This window comes from Macrosteles quadrilineatus, unplaced genomic scaffold, assembly GCF_028750875.1.
Source record: "Macrosteles quadrilineatus isolate MER2022 unplaced genomic scaffold, UCM_ALF_1.0 Scaffold_3__2_contigs__length_128488019, whole genome shotgun sequence".
Taxonomy (NCBI): Eukaryota; Metazoa; Arthropoda; class Insecta; order Hemiptera; family Cicadellidae; genus Macrosteles; species Macrosteles quadrilineatus.
Genome location: NW_026542596.1, coordinates 106,305,813 through 106,330,248, shown reverse-complemented (window position 1 = coordinate 106,330,248; position 24,436 = coordinate 106,305,813). Strand labels below are relative to the sequence as shown.

At 34.8% G+C, this 24,436-nt stretch overlaps 1 protein-coding gene across 4 annotated transcripts in view; it reads left to right on the top strand.

The window, feature by feature from the left end:
- The window catches only part of LOC128989925 (fragile X messenger ribonucleoprotein 1 homolog), a 36,193-nt gene extending 12,278 nt beyond the window's left edge, over nt 1-23,915 (top strand). For 2 of the 4 annotated variants that reach the window (XM_054412069.1, XM_054412071.1), the window contains exons 6-14: nt 1,577-1,724; nt 3,078-3,215; nt 8,105-8,248; nt 10,668-10,780; nt 11,490-11,608; nt 15,165-15,273; nt 16,767-16,873; nt 19,179-19,343; nt 20,659-23,915. In XM_054412069.1, coding sequence (XP_054268044.1) covers nt 1,577-1,724; nt 3,078-3,215; nt 8,105-8,248; nt 10,668-10,780; nt 11,490-11,608; nt 15,165-15,273; nt 16,767-16,873; nt 19,179-19,343; nt 20,659-20,834 — 1,219 coding nt within the window. In that variant the 3' untranslated portion in view covers nt 20,835-23,915. The remainder of the gene's footprint in view (nt 1-1,576; nt 1,725-3,077; nt 3,216-8,104; nt 8,249-10,667; nt 10,781-11,489; nt 11,609-15,164; nt 15,274-16,766; nt 16,874-19,178; nt 19,344-20,658) is intronic. The other 2 variants (XM_054412070.1, XM_054412072.1) reach the window with 2 other exon arrangements.
- Nucleotides 23,916-24,436: the final 521 nt, after the last annotated feature.

Here is a 24,436-nt window from a genome sequence, read left to right as displayed (position 1 = left end):
ACCATGGATGAGGAAAACCACAGTTAGCCCATCATAAATCTGTGTTTTTTTTCTCATTATTCTTGTTTTCATTTTTTTGTTTCTCCTTCACCCATTCAACGAGTTACTACGGTTATTTATCATTAGGGATGGGTCGGTTTTTGGTTTTACTAGTTTTTAGTCACTATGGGTCCAGTTTCCAACCAAAATTGTAGTATTCCCTAATTTTAAATTAGGCGTCTTAATTGTTTTATTTTTGAAACAAAATACAGTCTTGCATATCATGTCGTTTATACCTACTGCAAGAGATTAAAATCTAAAAACAACTCATTTTGATAGCTAATGAATAATAATTGTAAAAAATTAAAAATCCATTTAAACTCAATCCATGAGTCACTCTCACGAGCCAGGCCCAGGAAACTCAAGGTCATATACCTCCCCCCTGTCTCAACACCACCCTGTTGGTCCAATTGCTGACAAAATGCAAGTAACAAAACAAGGAAGCAGAGACAAAAAGATATATTTTTTAATTCAAAAACAAAACTGTTACAGATTATTTTCAAAGAAATTAATCCATCGTAGTTTGTGTCTTGTAAATATTTTATTGGATCTTAGAAATATCTTTGAAACCCCATCTAGAAAAAAGTCATTTTACTGATAAAACTTTCAAAAAATTATAAAACATTTAGTCCCATCCTCTTTGTTGACTTACTTGCTGATGCCGAACCAGATGATCAGAAGTATTGGAATGACAAAAAGGACAATAGGAAAATAAAAGAACAAGATACATATCTGTACACTATATCAGATATTTCTTTTGTTTGTAATTTATTATGTAAAATACCTACTAAAATATATTTTTAATTAGGTATGGAATAAACACTAAATAATTGAACTAGTACCTCTAGATAATAGTCTTTCTTTTGACGTTTGTTTTTTTTTTGGACTGTTGTGTCACGGCTTTTGTCAGTAGATGACTGGCTTTGGCAGTGCGGCAATTGCTCTGTTTTGTCTTTATTCTTAAAGGTCGTGAGCAAACTTAATATTTAATTCTCATTTGAACATTTTTATTCCTCTGCAATAATAGATATAATATAAGAATGTTTCTTTGAAAATAAATTATTATTCTTTTTTTGGCCCAAACAAATCTCTGACCTGACCAGGTCTCTCGGGCCTTCCGCTGGCTTTGACATAAAAAGTCTGTTTAGATTTATGTTGTGCAATAACTTTGCCGCTTTTTGGTAGGCCTAATTGGTTAGATATTAAAGGTTTGTCAGATGTTTTTTTTTAATGAAATGGCGTTGGTAAGAATTAGGTACACTGTAAAGGTAACTAGGCTAATTTTAATGTTCTTATTTTTATTACTTAGAATAAAGATCTGACACGATCCATTGCACATATTATGATTATGAATAAAGAAATATTTTATTTGTTTACGACTCCCATAATTTATTATTACTAGGGTAATTATGCAATTACAATTCTATTAATAGTTGACTTCCATAATTTATTAGTAATATTCTCTAGTCATTATCTACAGTAAGTCAGTCTATTCTCCACTAAAGATTTTAACACTACCATTGGCTTGATGTTTCAGCTACTCAGATGAGTTCCATGTGAGGGACGACCTGATGGGTTTGGCCATCGGAGCTCATGGTGCCAACATTCAACAAGCTCGTAAGGTCGATGGCATCACCAACATCGAACTTGAGGAGAACTCCTGCACGTTTAAAATCTATGGAGAGGTGAATACTTGTTTATAAAGTACTGGATTTTTTTGTTTAAATAGAGGTACACTTAATATGTTAGTTAAGACATAAATACGACGCCTACCACTGCAAACCTGCAAATGAAGCAAATTTCCATTTACCTGTTAATTGCCAGATTTATTTTCTATTTAAATAACATTAGGCTTAATTATAATGAAATTAATGAGTAATTAGGTTTGTTGCTAAAAAGATGGTGGTAAAGTATTTTTTATTAAAACGATAGTAGTTGTATGAATTAATAAACAAATTGTACCCAAATATATTCCTAAACAACTGTTTATTTATTCTCGTTAGGAAACAGGGGAATTGTTCAAGATTTTGGTAATGGTTATTTTCCCCGTAACAACCATTAGGCGTCCAACAATTTTCTTTCATATAGGCCTACTAAATTATTTGTTTTCTAATAATTTAGAATGAAATTGGATATTTTATTTTATTTTTTGTTCAAAAATGGGGAAAATCCATTTTTACTACATAAAACCCCGTTTTCACAGTCCAATTCTGCTGGTTCGCAAACTAGGTTAAATACAAAAATAGATGTAAACAATTGTACAAAATTTGATGTTGATTTTTTTTTTACACGAGTTATTGTGTTAATAGACACATGTTTTTGGCCTCTGAGGGTATCAAAACACTAAAGTAAATCCGTCCAGGTCTAAGCGTTACCATGAGACCTATAGCAATAACATATTCTCCCATATAGGAAATTCACTCAAAACTGGTTTTACCAGCTGGTTTACAAATTTGGTTTTTATTCATATCATACTATACACAGTAAATAATCAGTTTGTATACAAGGAAAGATTTTAGATACAAGTTGTGAATTAACTGGGAACCAAGTATTTTAGACAAACAAACGACTTTTTGACCATATCAGGGCGTATGCTAATTAATGATTTGCCAACAAATACAATTAATTAATTAATTATTGTTGATTGTTATTATCATAGACTAACCAACACAAGTAGACTTCTCATCCCATTGTAAATTTTGAAGCACGTTTTTCGTGTGTAGTTCATGTACGTGACAAAAAGGCGCTAGTGTCGATGAAACTTTGTTTCCATTATTTTAGGGTTAATTTCTTGATTTGTGCTTTACTGTTTGGTTATATAACTAGGGGACAAGTTATTGTTTATGATTAGATCGTATTATTTGGTTAAACGAGGTTTTAAATGGCTGTAATAACGGGAAACAAATTGTAAACAAAACACGACCTCTACATAAACCGTACATGAACTAACAATAAAATTGTCTTCAGCTGTTCCATAAGGATGAGAAATCTACTAAGGGAGTATGTTTTATCTATGTTATTATTTAATTTATTTTTAGACAAGTGAAGCAGTCAAGAAAGCAAGGACTATGCTTGAATACAGTGAAGAATCTTTGCAAGTACCTCGCAACCTCGTTGGCAAAGTAATAGGCAAGAATGGAAGGATTATTCAAGAAATAGTGGACAAAAGTGGTGTGGTAAGTAAAGACTCTGATAAAAATACATAGGTAGACCTCATAACAGGGTTTAACAACGGAAATCCACATTTTTTTGGGGATTCAAGGATTCCAATTTAGTTTTCTCAACATCTATTTCATTAAATTGATTTTTATTCCAAAATTCCCATAAAATACAGATATAAAACCTGAAACTGGAACTAAAGTTTTTGTTTTCATATTCATCTTTCATCTTTCATGGGAGATTTATTGGACTAATAACTTTGAGATTGTGTATTTGGAGCCTGCCAAAATGGCAAAGTGATCAAACAACTAATGTTTTCTGAAATTCAAAGAATTCCCCTTTTTATAAGAAGGAAGCTACACATATATTACAGAGAATTCTTACAGTAAGTAAATAAAAATATGTATTAACTAGGGGTTTGGGGTGCACCGAAAAGGTCAGTATGGTACAGTTCTGGCCTGATTACTGCCATCGGTTTGGTACAGCATTTTATTCGGTTCTAATCCGGTTCATCACAGCCTATAATTACTTTCAATTTATACTAGTACCTAGTTAGGTAGTTGGTTCGGAGCACATAATGGTTAATGATGCAATTTGGGGTGTACGATGCATCGGGTGTGCGATTCGATTCAGCGGTGGTCAAAAAACAATTTGATTCATGAGGGGAGTCAGTATCCATGTACGAAAAACGCCTGCAGAAAGTCCATGCAATACCAGCAATACAGGAGCGCGTTGTTGTTCCCTTGCGAAGGCGTTATTATTTTATTAATTCTTTGCATGTAAATATTGCTTTAATTGTTTTAGCCGACTCACCGACAAGGGTTTTTGAACCGGGAAAAAACATGGAATATGTGTGAATTTCGTATTTTACTGGGAAATTTCAATTTGCCGCGAGAGTGCATGAAGATGACGTTTCCATGACCGCAGGAAACGACGATGACATTTCTGTGACCGCGGGTGACGACGATGACATTTTCGTAACCGCGGGAGACGATGATGATGTCTAAACTCCAAATGGCCTAGAGATTTTTTAGTGATTTTTGCTGCGATCGCGCATGACGACGTTGGCGTTTCCGTGACCACGGGAGACAACGATGACGTTTCCGTGACCGTGGGAAACGATGATGATGTCTATAAAATATTGCTTGATGATGATGACCCGGGGAAATTATTTGAATTAAGCTACGATCAAGGAAGATGATGATAACTTTATTGTGATCGCGGGAGAGGATCATAATGTTTCCGTTACCGCTGAACTTTGTCACAACCACGGAAGACAGTGGTGATGTTTCTGTTACTGAGTAAGATATTCAGGATTTTTCTGTTATCGCAGAAAATTATGTTGGTGTCTCTACGACAGTGTTAGATGATCACAATATTTAAATTCGAGTTTGGCTTGACCAAAAATTTCAAAAAGGCACACTTCTAGAAAGTTTTATTTTAATCTATTTTTTAATATCTTCATTTACCTTCAACGTGGTATTTATTTCATGTGTTTAGAAGGGTTTAGAACTTAAATTGGCTACGTGAAATGTTTGTAGTTTCTGAATTATTTATATCTGCAGGTCACTTGAAAAACAACCTATAACTCCAAAATTACATTAGTTACTATATGGAAGTACAAAATACCCCCGCCGCAGCAAACCTGCCGACTAAGCGAATTTCCATTTGTCTGAATTGATTTTCAGTTAAATATATTTTAATAACATTAGGTTTAACGAGTACCTAGGTTTGCTGCTACAAGGAAACTAATAAAGTGCGTTTTTGAGTAAAATATTGATAGCTTAGTTATAAATAAATTTGCCAAGTTTGATCAAAATATATCCATAAACAAGCAAACTACAACATTTGACAATATTCTCCATAAGAATAACCTTGGGAATTTTAAATTTACAATTTTTTAAATTTTCTTCGTTACTAATAATCGAACAAAAATACTTTTACATACTAAATCATTTGTTTTTTTAAGCTCTTTAAAAAGGTCTTAAGAGAAATCGGGAAATTTTGTGTTTTGAGGGTCAAAAGTGAGAAAACCCAATTTTTACCCCATAAAACCCTCCGTAAAGCCCCGTTCCCATGGTCCGATCGTGCTGGTTCGCGAACTCATTCAAGTTTATCCTGCTTTACACCTTTAAACCAAATTTAATCAAAATCGGACAAAAATTACTCAAGTTATCGCGTTCACGGACGTATATATATATATATATACACAAGTCTATATATATATACATATATAAAAATTTGAACAAATGGTGTTTTTGGCCTCTGGGGACATCAAAATGAAAAAGTAAATCGGTCCCGGGTCTAGGTCTTACCGTGCCACCTACGGTAATAGCTACTTCCCTATAGGGAAATTCGCTAAAAACAGAGGTTGGTGGTGTAGTAATCCTTACAGAAAATTTGGTAAAATTAAAATGATCAGTATTAAGAATGTGCAAAACACGTTGGAAATTTTAGTATGAAAAGTATATGAAAAGTACGAACTGAAGTACCTGGAATTTTCTTTTTTTATCATGATTTACGCCTGAATTTTTTATGGTTGGCCTGGTGGACACCCTGTAAACGGTTAATAGATACTGGTTTGCAAAATAATAAATAATAACAACATAAAAGTGTAGAAGAATAACACGTCACACAACTCAAATTACGGGTGTTAGTTTGTTTAGGTTTTTAGCATATACGTGTGCAGTCAGTGGTGATACCGTTTGCCCATGGCTAATTGGCACCGTATATTACAATGCCACTCGACTGCCTGGCCACTAAAACGGTGGCGACACCGGTTGTCAGGCAGATACACTCACCTGGCAACTTAACGGACCACTTTTTCGGTAGTACCCCACAGGGAATTGGCACTATTTGAGTCCATGCCACTACACATCGGCCACTGTTGTCGCCACTAGTTGCGCCACCAGTTAACTAAAAATATTGATTTTTAAGGCATCACTGCACTGTTTTCAACATGTGTCTTGGTCACTGCACCTTCTTTGACATATTTCGCGGTCATGGCAATATCGTAGACAGTTCAAGAGTGGATAACGTCTGTTGATGTAATTAGGATTTGTGCTTAAGTGGTATAATTATTCGGTTGTCTACTTCGATTAGTCAACCCTAATTTTTTTCTAAATCCTCTGTCTTTTTTATAAGACTCTAATTCATTTTTTATGAAATCTGAGTATTCATAGGTTCAGTAAGGCCTCATTGGTGACCAATTGCTTTTATAGTAATTAGTGGTTTATTAAATTTGTCGATTAAGTAGGCCTATACAATTTTGAATTAAGGTAATTGCAATTACTACTAATGATATAGCTGGTATAAGGGTACATAATAATTCAATAAGTTGGCCTTATAGTTAATTTCGATTAGATAATTTGTTGGTAGTTAATGAAACTAAAATATATAAAACTGTAATTGTAATTATTATAACTAGAGGTCGTCCAGAGGTCGAAAACTCTACCAAAAATATGTAATGTACAGACTTCTCTATTTTCATCCCACGCTGTGAATAAAACATGTGATTAAACATTTGTGGATCTACATTTGTTTTGATTTTCTGTTGATATTTCAATGTAATTTCGTCACCAGCATGACAACCCATAAGACCCATGTTAATTTTTGTATATTTTAAAATAACTTTTGTGCTTATTTTTGAGCCTATTTTAATTTATAAAAGGATTCTGCACATCTACAGGAAAATATCTTTCAACAGTATGCGTACATTTTCCCTGCGATGCACACAAGCTGAGATATAAATGAATGAATAAAATGAAAAAGTGAAAAATGAATGAAAAGATAAAGGTCTTAAAGAAACATGCTTATCTATTAATATATAGATTCTTATTATAGTATAATAATGAAATATAATTAATTGTTCTTTGATAGGTGATACTGCATCTTGAAACCTCAATATTTTTCATGAATCTTAGCTATTTTCAGTAAAATAAAGATATTTTTATATGAGTCTTAAATTCATTGCACTATTCTGTTATACTGAATTACTTGTTCTTAAGTAATATAGGTAATTCATTATAAAAGTGCTCTTGAGGGGTTGTTATGTTAGGCCTACTTCACGAAGCTGAGTTTCAAGTTAACTGTGTGAATTGTGTTTGAATTACTTCCACCTGAAAAACCAGATCAGGTATTTCAGTTTGATAAAGAAAACTGAAATGAAGAATTAAATAAACTTAACTACTTAACTCGTTGGACTGTTTAGTTTTCTACGTTATTTACCATTAGGCTACCATATTATCAAAATTCCAAATAAACAATTTGACATTAATTGGCCGTTTTCTATTTCAGAGTAAAAGATTGTGGTAAAGTGGTAGGGAGAGTCAACACGTATCAAGTGGACATGTTGCTGATAACCAAGGAAAGTACTTGCCTACCAGTCTAGATCTCAGGTATTCAGGACGATTGATGGTAAGCTCGTTGACTCTCCCTACCTGTTCCCTAGTCCTAACATACGGGGAGTGGTATTTAACATGGGTGCTTGAGTTTGTAGGGAGAACAGACTTAGGTTACTTAAATCTGCCTTTTATTCACCAGTTTTGGAATAAAGCATCGTTTTTGACTTCAAAACAATAGCTAATGTGCTTTACTTAAGAACTGGTGTTTAAAATACACGTTTTTGTAAACTTTATAAAATGCACACAATAAAAAAATTTGATTTTACATTTTGAAAAAACCTCTGCCACGTAATTCATATTGAAGATTTGCTGGTGTCTTGGAGGCTGAGTCAACAGCAACTTCATTTTTCAAACTTTGTTTGATTAGATGGTTGGTTGCTATTAAAAGTAAAATGTAGATACTTAAGTTCAAAGCCTTTTTTTACAAGCCAAGCCTGTTCTCCCTAGCATAATTGATAGAGGTGTTCCTTTTTGACCATCAAAAATGATTTCTGTGTTTGCAGGTGCGTGTTAAGATAGAAGGAGACAACGAGCCCCAACCCACCATCCCCCGGGAAGAGGGTCAGGTCCCTTTTGTTTTTGTTGGCACTGTCGAGGCTATTAGCAACGCCAAAGTACTTTTGGAATATCATCTAGCACATTTAAAAGTAAGTCAAATTTGTTGACTTACATGCTTTTGAAAACTAACCTGAATTGCATAGCACATAATATATTGAATAGTCTTAATTGCTATAGGTAGTTGTGTCAATATATATTTAACGCCACACTACACTGTCTTAACCCTAGGACTGCCCTGACCTCATACCTGATTAATGCTCAAGTGCTCGGTGCCCTGGCAATTTTGGCCATTTTGCAGAGGTTTTTTAACAATTTGCAGTGCCTAAAGTACTGTTGATAACCTAGTTATATTCATACTTGTTTTGTTCAGAAAAGAAAGGAGGTTTAGAATAAAATAAAATATCAGGAATCCCTGTTGGTGCTTTTTTTGCAACATTTACAAAAGCAGAGTTCTAGCATTTTTACACCAAACTTTTTACAGACAATCATGACTTAATATGAATTGAAAAACAAAATTTTAGTTGCCGAAAACAAAAATTAGTTATTCAAAGTTAGATCTAATTTTTTATTTTACTTTACTATGATAAATTGTACATGTATTAGAGGAAATATATTTCTGAATAAGAAAATGTACAGAAATATTAACAAATAAAGGTTCCAGAAGCATTATTGTGGCGTGAGACGTACATTCTGATTGTAGGCTAGGCTAGGATTTAGGCCTAGGCTATAGGCATAACCTCTAAACAATCACTATTTCAATAACACAAATTTGGACATAAATAATAATACTTACCCAGTGTAATATGCATAAATAAAACACCTCCTGACAATACACTTCTTTTACACTAAAACACTAACCTCTGATGAAAATTAACACATATAATAATGTATTCCCGTACTGAAAACCTTACCTTGATTCCGGCGAGCAGAACGCAAACAACATGTTTTTCCAGTTACAAATAATGTGTCACCTGAATCTCAATACTGAAAGGCACTAAAACATAGAGATAGAACGTTTTCTTAAGCTTCAAATAGGTATGACTCTAATCACTATGTCAACTATCAACATATTTATTTGACAAAACAGATTATAAAAAAAAATATATTTTTCAGGCATCCTAACGTCGTATGACAAAGTTCTATATACAAAAAGAAAAACTCAAGCTCTTTCCAATGGTACTAACCAACCACTTCCTGTTTAGGCAAAAATTAAGACTTGTAGATTTTTGTCAAGATAACATGTTTTACAAGATCGTGACTCGAAAAAGTTAAGCACGCAAAATCTTGTTCAATATATAATAGCAGTTATATTGGATCTGTTAGCGCTTCGAGGTTCGTTAATATATGAAAATAAAAGTTCAGAATCTCCTCTTTCTAACGGTATCAAAATTATTACGCTTCTGAATCATTTTCATTGCTTAGTAAGCGTTTGAAACAAAATGTCCAAACCGCCGGGAAACGGCAAGCAAAAGGCAGTCCTAGGGTTAACGAACTTGAAACGCAAGGATTTAGTCCAGAAAACAGCTGTTTGCTGCCAACTTAATCAAATATTGTGGTTTTATTACTTATTACTGTACTGTGATGAGTTTTACCGGACACCAACCAGCTGATTATATTTCGCAATGAGTGGTTTTAAACAATACATAACCTCTCTTATAGTTTATGAGTAGTAGTCCAGGTAAAAGAAGAAAAAAATCAACCTAACCAGGGAAAAATTTCTTCATAGCCAATTAAAGCTTAATTTGTATCAGTACGTATTAAGGAAGATCTCTACCAAAATCCGGCAATGGGAACCCCCCTATAATCAAGATTAAAATGGTGGCTTTTCCCAATATTGGAAATTTAAAAAAAAAAAGATACCGCATGCGATTTGTATGCAAATATTTTGAGATGTCAACTTTTGACCGCCAACGGTATTTATTGGGTGGTTTGTACTTCATTTCGATAGGGAATGCTTTTTTGGCTGCCATCTTGGATACGATATTGGATATAAATAACAAAATTTAAATGTAATTAGTGGCAATACATGGAAAATGAGTTAGAATTTCTAAAATGAGTTTTAGATAGATATGTGTAATTTACCGATACCACCGATACTTGGACATTATTATCGATATAAAAAATAGATTGCCAAAAGTCGATTCCAATACCAACACCTGACAGGGATAGAATGAATTTTATTTTAACATTTATTTATTTTATAGCTACAGTATTAGTTTTGTAATCACGGCAACGACTTTAGTAGCCAACTTTGAAACTATTTAGTTCAAATAAAACCGCTACAGCGCCTTTTTTTAGCTTCAGGTGTTCTCTCTGCAGATGATATTGCACAACACAATCTACATTTGAACTTTTCAAGATGTCGGACAGTCAGGTTTGACTCAGACAACTGGCGTGCTAATGTCCTGCCAACACAAAATTATACTAAAAAATGTCTGTAATCCAACCCATTAATACAATATTTGCTGTTAATTATTTTTGTTTTTAACTGACATAATTTTGTTTCAGGAAGTAGAGCAGCTTAGGCAAGACAAGTTAGAAATTGATGCACAATTAAGGAATATACATGGTGTAAATATGGGCTCTATGCAAAGCTTTCCAATCCAAAGGCGTAATGATAGGTGAGTGGAAATTATGACAAAAACAATGCTAAAAAACTTGCTGCCATAAAGTTTTTACCACCTTCTAACTTATATAGCCTAAAAAACACAATTAATGAAAAAAAAATACTTCCGTATATTAGTGTCATTGAAGAATTTTTAATTTTCCTGAATTTGATATTGATTCCATAATCTCCCCCAATAGCAACCTAACCGTGATCATCTACTGTACTTAAAAATTAATAGTTATTAAACTAATAACTACACAAACCTTGCAGCCGTCTAATGCAATCATGATGATATCACAAGATTGCCATCCTGAAAATGTCCTATAGGCTATGCTTGGATTTCCAACATTTTTACTTTTACAAATTAATTGAAAAAAATATATGTTATGTCTTTATATAAATTAACAATACATAAACCTTTTAAAATTGTTCTTTATCAATATATAAACCACTCTGATTAATTTTATTATTGATTAGTGTTAGGTAATTATTTACGTTAACGTAATCATTTGCAATCAGGATAAACTCCAGAATTATTAAGAATCAAAGTATTTTAGTATTAGAAACAAGCCTTCATTCTCGAAAACAATAAACAGTTGGTATCAGGCTTACATAACTGATGAAAATAGCAAGTCAAGTAGACATACAATAAGCAATCATGCACTGTTTTCATCAGCAGGCTTAAGGTAGGCCAGTGGATTTAGAATGTTTGTGTGTTGCAGAGGCTACAACTCGGACATGGAGATGGGTGGAGGTAGAGGACGAGGAGGGATGATGCGTGGCAGAGGGAGGGGTGGAAGAGGAGGTGGTGGTCGACACAACGACTCACGGTTCAACTCTGGTAATACAAAACAGGAAACTCCCTACAACTACCCACCTTTGCCTCCTCGCCAATCCTCTGCTCCCAACAGAAGATCACAAGCTGTCAAAGCCAACTAGTTTTCCCTACCTGATTTTTTCAAGCGTTATTGACTGAATGATTTTTTTTTTTACTCCTACTCTATTTGTTTCCCTGATATGATCTTTGACTTTTCAACCTACTTTGTTTCTCTGATTCGACCTCTGATTTGTTTATCCCGATTTTTGTTACTCAGATTTGTCTAAACATTATTTAATTTAATATATATATATAAAATATAACATATTTAAATCTATTATTTGTGGTGTTATATTTTTTTGGTTTTTAGGTATGTTAGGATCTTGATAGCTAGAGTAACAGAGGGTGAGATTTCCAAGTGCTTGGGAATTCTAGTACCCTACATCCATGGTTTTCTAACAACAATTATAGTACCTTACATATACGTCCGTGAAGGTGATAACTTGAGTCCGATTTTAATTAAATTTGGTTTGAGTTGGCGAACCAGTATGATCGGACTATGGGAACGGGATTTTACGGAGAGTTTTATGGGGTGAATAATTGTTTTTCTTATTTTTGACCTTCAAAACACAAAATTTCTCTTTGGACCTTTTTAAAGAGCTTAAAAACAAATAATTTTGTAGGTATATCAAAGTGTTTTTGTACGTTTATTAGTAACAAAGAAAATTCAAAAAATTGTAAATTTAAAATTCCTGTGTTATTTCTTATAGGGACTACAGTAGACCCTCTCTAATCCGGCACTGCACCACTCCGGCACTCCAGTAATCCGGCGTCATTTGATGGGAGGTCTTCCGCGATCGCGGCAAAATTCTGATTATCTCCCGCAGCCATGTAGACATCATAATTCTCTCACGTGGTCATGAAAACGTCGTCGTCTTGAGCGATCGCGGCAAAATCATTAACATCTCCCGCGGTCACGGAAAAGTCATCGTCGTCATGCGCAATCGCGGTAAATTCATGAACATCGCCAGCAGACGTTATCATCGCCCTCGCCTCCCGCGGTCACGGAAACGTCATCGTCAAGCACGATCGCGGCAAAATCACGAACATCGCCAGCGGACGTATAGACGTTATCATCGCCTCCCGCGGTCATGGAAAAGTCATCGTCGTCAAGCACGATCGCAGCAAAATCACGAACATCTCCCGTGGATGTATAGACGTTATCATCGCCTCCCGCTGTCACGGAAACATCATCGTCGTTAAGCACGATCGCAGCAAAATCATGAACATCTCCCGCGGTCATGTAGACATTATTGTTGCCTTCCACGGCCGCAGCAAAAATTTTATCATCTCCCGCGGCCGTGTAAACATCATTGTCTACTCCCGCAGTCCCAGAAATGTCATCGTCGACTTGCGCGATCGCGGCAAAATCATGAACATCTTCCGCGGTCACGAAAACGTCATCGTCGTCATGCGCGATGGCGGCAATTTTACGATTATCTCCTGCGGACAAGTAGTCGTTATCATCGCCTCCCGCGAAAACGTAATTGTCATGCCCGATCGTGGCAATAGCGGTTTCCGATCACGCGAACTTCGGAGACGTGTTTTAATTGCATTTTAAGTGTTTTTAATGATAACATTCCAGTAATCCGGCATTTTCACTAATACGGCAGTATGGCGGTCCTATATCTGCCGGATTACTGAGAGTCTACTGTATTGCAAAATGTTGTTGTTGTTTGCTTGTTTATGGATATATTTTAGTAAAACTTGGCAAATTTATTTATTTTATACTAAGCTATTAATATTTTACTAAAAAATACGCTTTGTTGGTTTCCTTGTAGCAGCAAACTTAGGTACTCGTTAAACCTAATGTTATTTAAAAAGATTTGAAGATTTGATTGAAAATCAATTTAGACAAATGAAAATTCGCTCAGTCGACAGGTTTGCTGTGGTGGGGGTATTTATTTCAAGTATTGTTGCAAAAAGTGTATATCAACTCAATACACGGTTATTTCAAGTAAAGAGAATTATAACAAATGAGATTATGGAAAATGAGACATTCCTTCCTGAGGAGTATGTTTAATCTATGCTGAAGACTGTGAAGTGCAGCTCTAACCTCGTAGCTGACATCGTTGGCTACTAGGCTACTGTGTTTTGCCATCTGCAAATTAATCGATCATATTCCTGTTCCTTATAATACGTATCGGTTGTCTTATAAATGTTTGACGATATGATTGAAAAATGATGGATTTTACTAGAGGTATCCATGATCATGGAAGAGGAAGATGGTGAAAAGATCCTGTTTTTTCATTGAGTGCATCCACAAAACAGATTTAATTTTTGTATTAAAATAAAACAATTGAAATAGCCTAGGAAAATTTAAAAAAACTTTTGTCACAAATTTCTTTTTGCGACACTATTCTGTTTCCATTCACTTTCCACTTATAGATTTGGTCCCGGGAACAGCCGTTTGCTGCCTACTTAAATAACTCACAGGGACTTTTGTCAGACAGCACCTAGACATTAAGGCTGATTATTTTTAGTTGTGGAACACCTCATTGATATATTTCATAAACATAAAATTATCAACAAAATTAAATTTATACAAAACCTAATGGCAGTTTGTGGTTATAACTAGGGATGAGCCGATTCCGATTCTCGATACTAGTGGTATCGATACCGATTCTGAAAAGTGAGGTTTATTATGGTACAAAACTTGACTGACGTTGAAGGTTGTAAAGAGTAACACACATAGTTTGTTTGGAACACTCTGAAGTCAGCTGATATAAATAATTCCAAGTTCATTAGCTCACATTCGTAATAGTTATATAATCTAAAATAGTTTTAGTTTGCCTTTCACAAAAAAATGACGTGTTCAACTAACAACAACTAGTAGAACATAATATTGAAAGTTTTCTTTACTGTTTTTTATTGTTAGGTTACGTACGTCAAAATATTTAAGTCGCTTTTAAGTAAGGTGTTAACTTTACTGTATGGTAATCCCTATATCAACCACACTCGTTCAGCAAACACCTTTCTTCCGGACCAGTAACGTAATATGTTAAGTCAAAAGGTCACTGAAAAGATTTTTCATTATGTTAATTCGTAGTCATCACCCTGTGTTTTTTTTTAATATTTTTGTACTGGAAGATTTTTTCAAATAAGAGTAGCTAAATAACACAAGTTAAGTACATTGTTTTAATGTTTTATACACAGGACTTAGCCCAGTCACCTACTTAAGCATAGAAATACCTGTAATTCTAAAGTAATTTTTGAAAAATACAGTATTTTGTTGACTATCTGGTGTTCCTTAAGTGGGCTCCATGTAGACAAAATGCTTTACAAGAAAAATATCTATAGTAGGTACCCAAACAGACAGGTGACAAGGCAAATCTCTGCAATACTAGGCTCCTTCAATAAAAGAATAATTGAGTAAATCACTGAGGCAAAGTTAAATTATCAGTGTTATTTTTTTGTAACCTTTGTGTGTTCATTTTTCAGGTAGGCTACCTGAACTGTACCCCTTTTCCTTAATCAGCCTAATGAGTTTCCCTTAACTAATTGTTGAATGCTTGGTTAGGTTCAAGGCATCAAACGCCAGATACAGATGAGAGAGTGAGAGACTTACCTCCCAGACAACAAGGTGGATATCAACCTTCAAGAGGAGGCCAGGGTGGTTATCCTAACAGGTAAAACACTCACACTTTTCAGATTATTCTTTTCTCTGAATTTTAAAGTTTTTTGAAATTTATTAAATTTTGTAAACCAAACTAAATGGATTGTACAGGTTGCGGCAAAAAATACTATCTTTTTCTGCAGCACACTGTCCAGGGATAGGTCGTCTGAGGGTGGTGGGGATAGGCTCGTTGGAAAGCCTACGCTCTGCCATTATCTGTAGTCATAGAACAGTGGTCACCTGATCAATGTGCGTTTATTATTGATTTGTTTTAAAAAGTAATGATTCAGTCATTGTAACACAGTGGCAGTTCCATGCATTCTTTCAATTAGTTCTACATGGAGAGGTTCCGTCGGGTAATCTGTATGGATAATCAACCAAATTAAACATATTAATACAAATTAATCTTTAGGGATGAAAATTAAGATCGAACTTTAAAATTTGTGTGGTAACCAACGATCAGACATGTTCAAAGCAGACACTTGTTTTCGGGCGGGCCTACGAGGTGAGGACTGTTATCCACAGCAGGATAAACTCTGTTAGTTGTCCGGCGTCCGATCTGACTTTGGACGCAGAAGCTGTTCTAGAGTTAGTAACCCACCACGTGATTGTGCTACGCGACAGAACTTCTCCATGCTACCCTAGTTAAACGAATGCATAGAACTGCTGCTCAGTTGCAATGACTGAATCATTACTTTTTAAATACGACTCAATAACAAACGCTCACAGCTCAGGTGACCACTGCTCTATGACTACAGATAGTAGCAGTGTGTAGGCTTTCCAACGAGGTTAACCCCACTACTCTCATACGACCTGTTGCTGAACAGTGGGCTGCAGAAAATGGATTGGTTTTGCCGCACCCTGTATAAGCTTCACGCCCTCCACCTTTATTTAAACTTGTTCAATAACCGAAAAACATAGTTGGAACAAAATTGATTTGTACAACAAGCTCCAATTGATAACATACTGAAACTCTGATTTCGTCTAAAAAACATAACCTAAATATTAGCCACATTTGTCTACAAATACATTGTCATGTTAGTAATGACACCAATATTGATACATATTGTCAATTAATGGTATACAAAGCTACAGATTAGCCCTACTACAGTTTTTGGCAGTCCAGGTTGTTGTTGCTGTTTCTCTCACATTGACATATACAATATGATCTTACTTCTAAAACTTGTAATGAAGGTCGGTATACCTTTTTGTTAAAGTACTATATAATTTATAAGAACAGAATAGTGTTTTCTATAGACTATTTTCAGGTACATTTAGTAAACGTTCAGATTGAGTCTTGTATTTGTGGAGTTTGTGTCTTGAACCTTGAGATTCCATAGTTTACTGCCTGAAACAAACGCTCAGATTAAAGGTGTGTGGACAAAGAATGGATGTAATAGAATGTTTAATCTAAGAATCCTCCAATTGAGCTGATCAAATCTTCAATTTGAATCTTTAAACTGGGCGAATTTGAGATGCTGATTCAACACGAATTGCTTGTGTCAGGCGCGGAGGACCTAATCCCAGGCCCCGAGGTAGACCTGCCGATGACAGACGGAGGATGAATGATGATGAAGATACGTTGCTGGACAGTCACGACAGCGTAGATAGGGGTAAGTCACTCTTGAGTCTTAGGGCTAAATCAAACAACTTCAAACACCATCATCAGTGCCAAGGTAGTCTTATCTCATTCATCAATGTTGTTGTCAATATCTAAACCAAAGTATTTTGTGATGTTTAGACAATTGCTTATGCTCAGTTTAAAGGGTAGAGATTATTAGCCCTAAAGTGTTTAAGTTACTTTGGAATGACTTTGGGAATTGTAAATCAAATTGAATACTACCTTTGACTATTGATACAACTAGATATTCCATTCCCATGTTTAAAGCTTTTGCCAGTTTTTTAATCGAAATCGTAGTTGATGTCTCTGACAGATTGTACTGATCTAAATTACTAATTTCTGTCAACTGTTTTACCAAGTTAAACTAATGGATTCACTTATTGTCAGCTATAGCAACTGTTTTGACCCAGCAACTAAAAATAGGGTAGAAAATACAGTTTTAGACACTAGTGTATTCAGTGACTGGCTCGCACAACTATGTTCTTTTTTAATGAAAAACTTGGCGACATCTGGTCCATATAGATTGGGATGTCCACTTCACTATCTAATAGTCAATGATACTATTCAGTGGGCTTTTTGAGTAGTAGAACTCTTAATTATACAAATCAATTGGGACCATACCACATTCGGTTAATCATAAACTTTGTAAATGGTCAAGTCCTGAAATTTCAGGGAATTTTTAGGAAAACTATATTCTTGATCATCATGAGATATACTGTTTTATATTTATTCAGGCTTTTATTAGGACAGAATTTATTCTGATTGTTGGTAATTTCGCCATGTCGCAAGTGGTGATGGTGCCATGATCGCGAGACATTTTGACGATGGTGCCGTGACTGGGAGATATGTTTATGTTTACCGTGTGACATTTAGATGATGTCGCTGTGACCACAGGACATTTTGACAATAGTGTCGTGACTCGTGAGCGTATGACATGTTGACGATGTTCTGTGATCGCGGTAAAAGGTTTCTGCCTTCTTTAATAACAGTTAGACAACAGACAAATTTCTTTATTAGTAATTACTTAAAGAAATCCAATGGTGTAATCTTACGGCTGATATATGATGGTTTCTTACTAATACTAATGTAATTTAATGTTGTTTTTTTTATTTCTTTCATTAAGTGATTTGGAATTCAGATAGTCAGTTTCTAATTTGCAATCAATCACATCCCTCAAACAAAATAAATTCATATTGCAAAGCAAACAAATAGAAATATCAAATTAACGGTCAAGCCTCGTTGCTTGAATTTTACATTGAGTTATTACATTGAGTTTCCTAGTAATAAATTGCATCTTTTGTCTGTTAAGATCTTGGATTTTAATAAATGCAAGTTTATTTAAATATCTACATCAAGATTCAAGACATTTAATCCAACCCACTGTAAATACCAAATCCTATCCACGAATATAGATGGGTGGAAAAAAGTAAGAATTTCCAAAATTTATCATACATTTTTTTTATTTTCGGGAACTTGTGTAAATAACTTGTTTTGCCGTTTTTTACCTAGATTATCTGATGATTATTCTTTATTTTCTTGGCTTCTTAGCAAACCATAAAATTAGGGTACTGTTATTTTTTTTATTTTTTATTTTTTTGCGAATTTCCCATTTAGGGAATAAGCTATTTACACTTGCTCCTTTTTTAAGACTAAGAATTCTAAAAATATAATTTAACATCTTTCTTTTAAAAATTTGAACTGTTCACTCTTAGCTAAAACCTTGATTAGGGGGTTTATCTTGTGTAACCGCCAATTTTTAGCTTTTGGTCCATAAACCTACAGTCATGTCAGTTAAGCAAGAAAATTGAAAAGTTTATCTTTTCTTCCCATTATTTATTATCTTCTTGCAAATGAGGTTTTCTATATGTATAAAAAATACCTTTATTTTTGAGCAAGAGTCTTTTGGAATGAGCTTTTACTGTCTGCATGTGCATGATATACTTGCATGTTAGATTATCTTGCTTTGGACAAATAACCACTACCAAGTCAGATCATGTGACCATAACTAGCTTGTCAAAAGTTCTTCAAAAACATGATAGGCAACGACAGTCCGTTTGCATTTGGAGTAACATTATGTTGTTGGCACACAGCAGGCTCTTCTTGGTTACGGTTTCGATTGAAAGTTACACTTGAATAAAATATTTTAAAACACAATTTGTTATTGACACTACTTTTTCCCTCACTAACATCTCCCTCGAAAGGGTAAATGATTTTTCTGGTTTAAGTAACAGCATGCATTTTCGCCGAGAGCTGGGTCACACTAATATGACGGGCCGTGGTGGTTATGTGTCTTGTAGAGTCAGTGTCGAGTGTGGAGGGGAAGCGAGCCCAGCGACCAATGAGGAGGAGACGAAGACAGACCCGCAGTCACAACCCCTCCCCTACTCCCACCACCAACAATACATCACCTCCTATTACCACCTCAGAAAACGTCACCACAACTACTAACGGAAATGGCAATGGTAAGCGTTGACAAGCATTGATTGATAGATCACGTATGAAGATGATTTGTTACTGTTAATTATATTAGTGTGACTAATTGACTTTTGATAATGGCACATAATCGGTTAAGTAACTATCACAATTGACAGTTTTTGTGTATTCTTTGAGTTTCGTATTATTACTCTTGCTTCACTTAGAGGACAAATTCTTAGTGAATGTAGTTTTTCAACTTTGTATAAAGCATTATTAGCAATTTTAATGGACGTGAAAATGTATTAAATCTGTCTGTTAGAGCCGAGTATGGCCTTGAAACTCAAGTTTTTCTTTGAACACATCGCAAGTCCAGTTTGATTTAAAATTTCAAAAAAATATATATTTGTTAAACTGTAATTTGTATTGTCATAAAAAATTCTGGCTAATTTGTATTACTGTAGAAATAAGCAAGAGGTAGTTGCCCTAACCTATTTTTTAAACTTGTCACAACAGAACAGGTCGACTGAAAGCAACTGGCATAATGACTTGGCAGTTGTCACAGAACCACATGATCGGTAGTGTTTTTGGTTTTAAAGTACTGTTTTACAGTAGAAAAATCGAATACTGTTCTGTTACGTAAGAAATAGATTTAATGTAAGTCAGAATAGAAACAATAGAGAGGCGAAACAATATAAGGGTGGGAGAAGTTGGGAAATGACCTCAAAAAGAGCTCGGGCCACAGTGAGTTAAGTAGGGTGGTGGGAAAGAGGTGGGTGCGACCTTGAAGCTATATTTAGACTTTACACCAATTTAATTAAATCTTGGACATTGGTATCTACATTGTTTTATAATTAATAACAACAGCTGATCATAGAATGTATAAAGGATACTACAATATTGGTAACGAGAATCGATCGTCAAAAGTCGATACTGATACGCTACACGTCTGTGATGATTGCCTGATCGGAAAATTATGATGAAAATCGATCGCGGAAGACTACAATAATGTCTACTCGACCGTTGGAGATGATGATGATATAGCCACAGTTGGTCAAGATGAAGATGACTTTTCCGTGACTGGGAGGATCGATGATAATATCTACACAGCAGCGGGAGATAATCAGAATTTTACTGTGTGATGGTTGATGATGTCTACAGGGCTGCAGGATATGTTCAGAATGTTGTCAGGATTGCAGAAGACAATAATGTTGCCCCCGATTGAGATTGTTCAGGATTTTGCCCTGACCGCAGGAGACAGTGATGATGTCCACACAAAAATGTAAAAACAAGTCTCTAAGGTGATTCAAATTAGTTTTTTATTAGAGCTAGTATATATGCTAATTTAGTTGTTGGTTGTTGCAGTATTTGGTGGTTCAACACAAGAGCAGAATGCAGAGTCAAGTAAGGAAGGGACACCAGCAGCGCCAGGCTCAGAGGGGCCCAAGGGTCAACGACCCCGTCCCAACAGGAGTGTTCCAACCAAGCGGGCGCCTGACAAGAGCAAAGAGGTCTCCATGGTCAATGGAACTTCAGCCTAGTTTCATATTGAATTTTGTTTTTGTTATTTGGCACGACAGTCTGCAGTAATGTGAGAGTGGCCAAGTGCTCTGGCGAGCCTACGGCCTCCAACAAACTGATTAGATATGTAAAGAATTTATTTATAAGAAACGGCTCGGAGGCCGGCCCGCTCGCCAGGACGTGTGGTCACCTAGTGCTTCTGGTGATATCAGTGCTTCAGGACTACTCGTGAAAAAGAATCCCGACTTTTGTCATCGTTTGACCCCCTCTCGACCGAGCTTTGTAAATACCCTATTATGAGATAGTATCGGCTTATCGACTGATATTTGTTATCGTTTTGAACCGGTAGCGTTTTTTTCTTGACGGCTTTGTACTAATTGAGTTTTAAGCGGCTTTTTAATTTGGTCTAATATAGCTTCTGTGAAGTGATTAGTCGAGAGGGGGTCCGGTACTCACTGCATCGTACTGTTATGTTTGGCTACGATCCCTCTTCAGGCAATGTCACTTATTCACGATGTGCGAGTTTCACCGAGTTTGTTACAAGACTTTTATTGATTTTGTCATTACTAATACTGTCATGGTGTTTTCTCTTCCTTAGCTTTTTTTGTATACTTATTTGATTAAGCTTTATGAAACTTTTCATCTAATGATGCAGGCTTAGCCTTTCGATAATGTCTTCATTTGTTACATTTCGCTCCAGATTTTACTGGTTGTCTTTAGTTTTTGAAGATTACAATTAAAACTTTACTACCTACCTTTGTTTTGTGTTTGTGACATGATGTATTATAACTTTGTATTATATAAGCTACAAGGTTTGGCCAATAAGACAGATGTGTTCTCCAATGGCTTTGCAATTTTTTGGGAGCTACTCATTTCTACTGCATATTTTAACTTCTTTAAAAATTACTTTGTAATTATATTTTAAACCACAGTTTACTGACTTCAATATTGATACTGAAGCTACTTACCATTCAGGACCGTTGTTGAAATGAAGTCATGATTTTAATTGTCATCACTGAAATACTAATTTTTAAACAGTTTCATGTTTACAATGCTATTTTTCAAGTTGTTTGGATTTAGTGTTTGCAAGTTAAAGAGAACTCCCAAAAAGAACACACGAGTTATTATTAAACACAAATACCAAGTAGTGTCAAATGCACTACAAAAGTTGTTTGGTATATTTCTACTCAACTATCTACATTTCATTTCCTAGCATAGGTATTAAGCTTAATAATTATTACTGATTTTGTGAAATCAGTTTATTGTAAAAAGTTGATACAGTTTGTCTTTAATAGATATAGATTATTTACTACACGAGCTGGTTTTTTCCTTTTTACTTCTTAGTAGTTATTGAAATTTAACAGGACTTTAAGTTGAATTATGTTTAAAAGTAACCAAGTTTGGCCGTACTCAGTCATAATATTATCATTTAAGTGATCTGTCCTGGTTTGAGCCATTGATTCTGGTTGTTCTTCAGGCATACGATGTTTCTTTTCAAATCGATGGAAACATGGAAGCAATAGCTTAGCAATGATTCTACAATCTTACTATTTGATGAAATATGGTACCTTTTGAGACTTCTGTATTAATGGCTCTTAATGTTTAGTTATTCATCCAGTTGGTATTTCAGGGTTTTTTTTGTTTGATAATTCTTCAACTCGCCTAACTTAGACAAAAAATGAATAAAAAGAAACAATTTTGAATAAGAATTACAAATAATAAACGTTCCCTTTATATGTGCTGGTTATTTTTACTACTACCATCACATGTTCTTTCTAAATTGTAACTAAACCTTAAAAAACATAAATTAGCCTACATATAAAAATGTCGAGTTAAGACTAAATTAAAAAAAACAACAATGTTTGATTTGATGAGCATTGTAGCACTTTAAAAAGATACTTATTTTAACGAGGGAAATTTCTATGCTGAAATGTTTGTAATTCTTATAGTCAAAGGTATTACACTATTTGAGACGTTGTATTGTATTTATAGTACCATTCTCGTAAAATGTGTTATCTATCTATATAGTGCTACTAGCAGTACCATACACATTGTGTATATAATTTAAGATTCAGGAGCAATGGATTGAATATTGACTTAATTATTATATTGTATAAAGTTCTCCTTTATCAGAACTATGGTCTTGATGGGAAGTAAAGAGGTTATGAAAGGGATTTTTAAAAATTATTTCATCAATAATTTTTTTTCGCATTTCTTTGTTAACACATTTGCTACTGTTAACAATTTTAAATTACGGACAGTAAAGGATTCTTCACTGGTGTAATTAACACTAAATTCACCAGTTTTCTGGTGGCATATTGCCATTTTTGGCTTTGTAAAACAGTTATTTTTTTCAATTAGTACCTAAAGCATTCATCTAGTAATTTCAATATTTATGCAGTGCTATGTTTTCTGATTAGGTTTCATTTTTTCAACCTTTTGCATCCAAGTAGTGAATGCGATGTGACAAATCTGGAGTATTGTGTCACAGTTCCTTGTGTTCTCAAGTGTTGATTTAGTTTTGTTTTGAATACTTGCCCATCAGGCCTTGCAAAAGAGACATAACGCTACGGAAATCTCATGTACAAGTTTTATTACCACTGTGCAAATGTAAAATTTAGATAGTGTGAAGAGTAATAGTTGAAAATTGGCTTTGAATGTTAAAGTTTCATTGAATTGCACAATGGTAATAAAAGTTGTGATGTGAACACTGTGTTGGTGGTATAGAGACTCAGTGAAGATACATGGAGTATCCCTGCCCTGCCTGTCGTGTATCAATACAGTGAAGAGGATAGGGGACGAACCCCACTCTCGGACCAACAAGTCTCTCAAGGGTCGTCCCCGCTTACCCAACCGTGCTCAGATAGTTGGACTCGTAGGTTTGTGTTTACAGAAAGAAAGACTTTTTGGTTGTGAAGAAGGAAACGAGCCGAGACACACGAAAGCCCAGGCGTTGACCCCGAAAAAAGTCAAATCGATTTTGATACTATCCTATCCCTCGATCCCAGTCCTCATCCCTCCCGATAAAGTTAAGTGAATTTTTTGTATTGTTAGAAAGCCCTTGTAATTGTATTTAAAAATGAAGTAAAATAAGAAACGCAGCAATTTGCATTTTTTAATAACCTTGTTTTTTTCACCCCCGCTCATTAGTTAGACTGAGTTTTAATCTAAGATAAAAGTAAATATAAGGATAAATCTCTTTCACTGGAAAATATAGAGACGATTAAATAAAGGGCAAAATCAGAATGTATTATCACAATAGTTAAGTAATTTATTATCGTTATATTAGCTATGAAGAATACAACATTGATTCCTAAAAACAGTGTACGATAATGTTACATGGGGTGCTACCACTTTTAGTAGGAAACGTATACTTTTTGATCTTTCAGAGCAAACCCTTCTAAGGCTAAACAAAGTTGGTACCTCAAGGACATCAAATTATTGTTTCCATAAAAGACAAGTTATTGATTGGCTCTGGGACATCAAATGGGGTTTCAATACGTGTACCGAGTTTTACTGGACACCAACCAGCTGATAATACTGTACTGTATTTGGCGGATGAGTGGTTATGAACAAAAACTAAAAACATGACCTCTCTTAGAGGTTATGACTAGTGGTTATT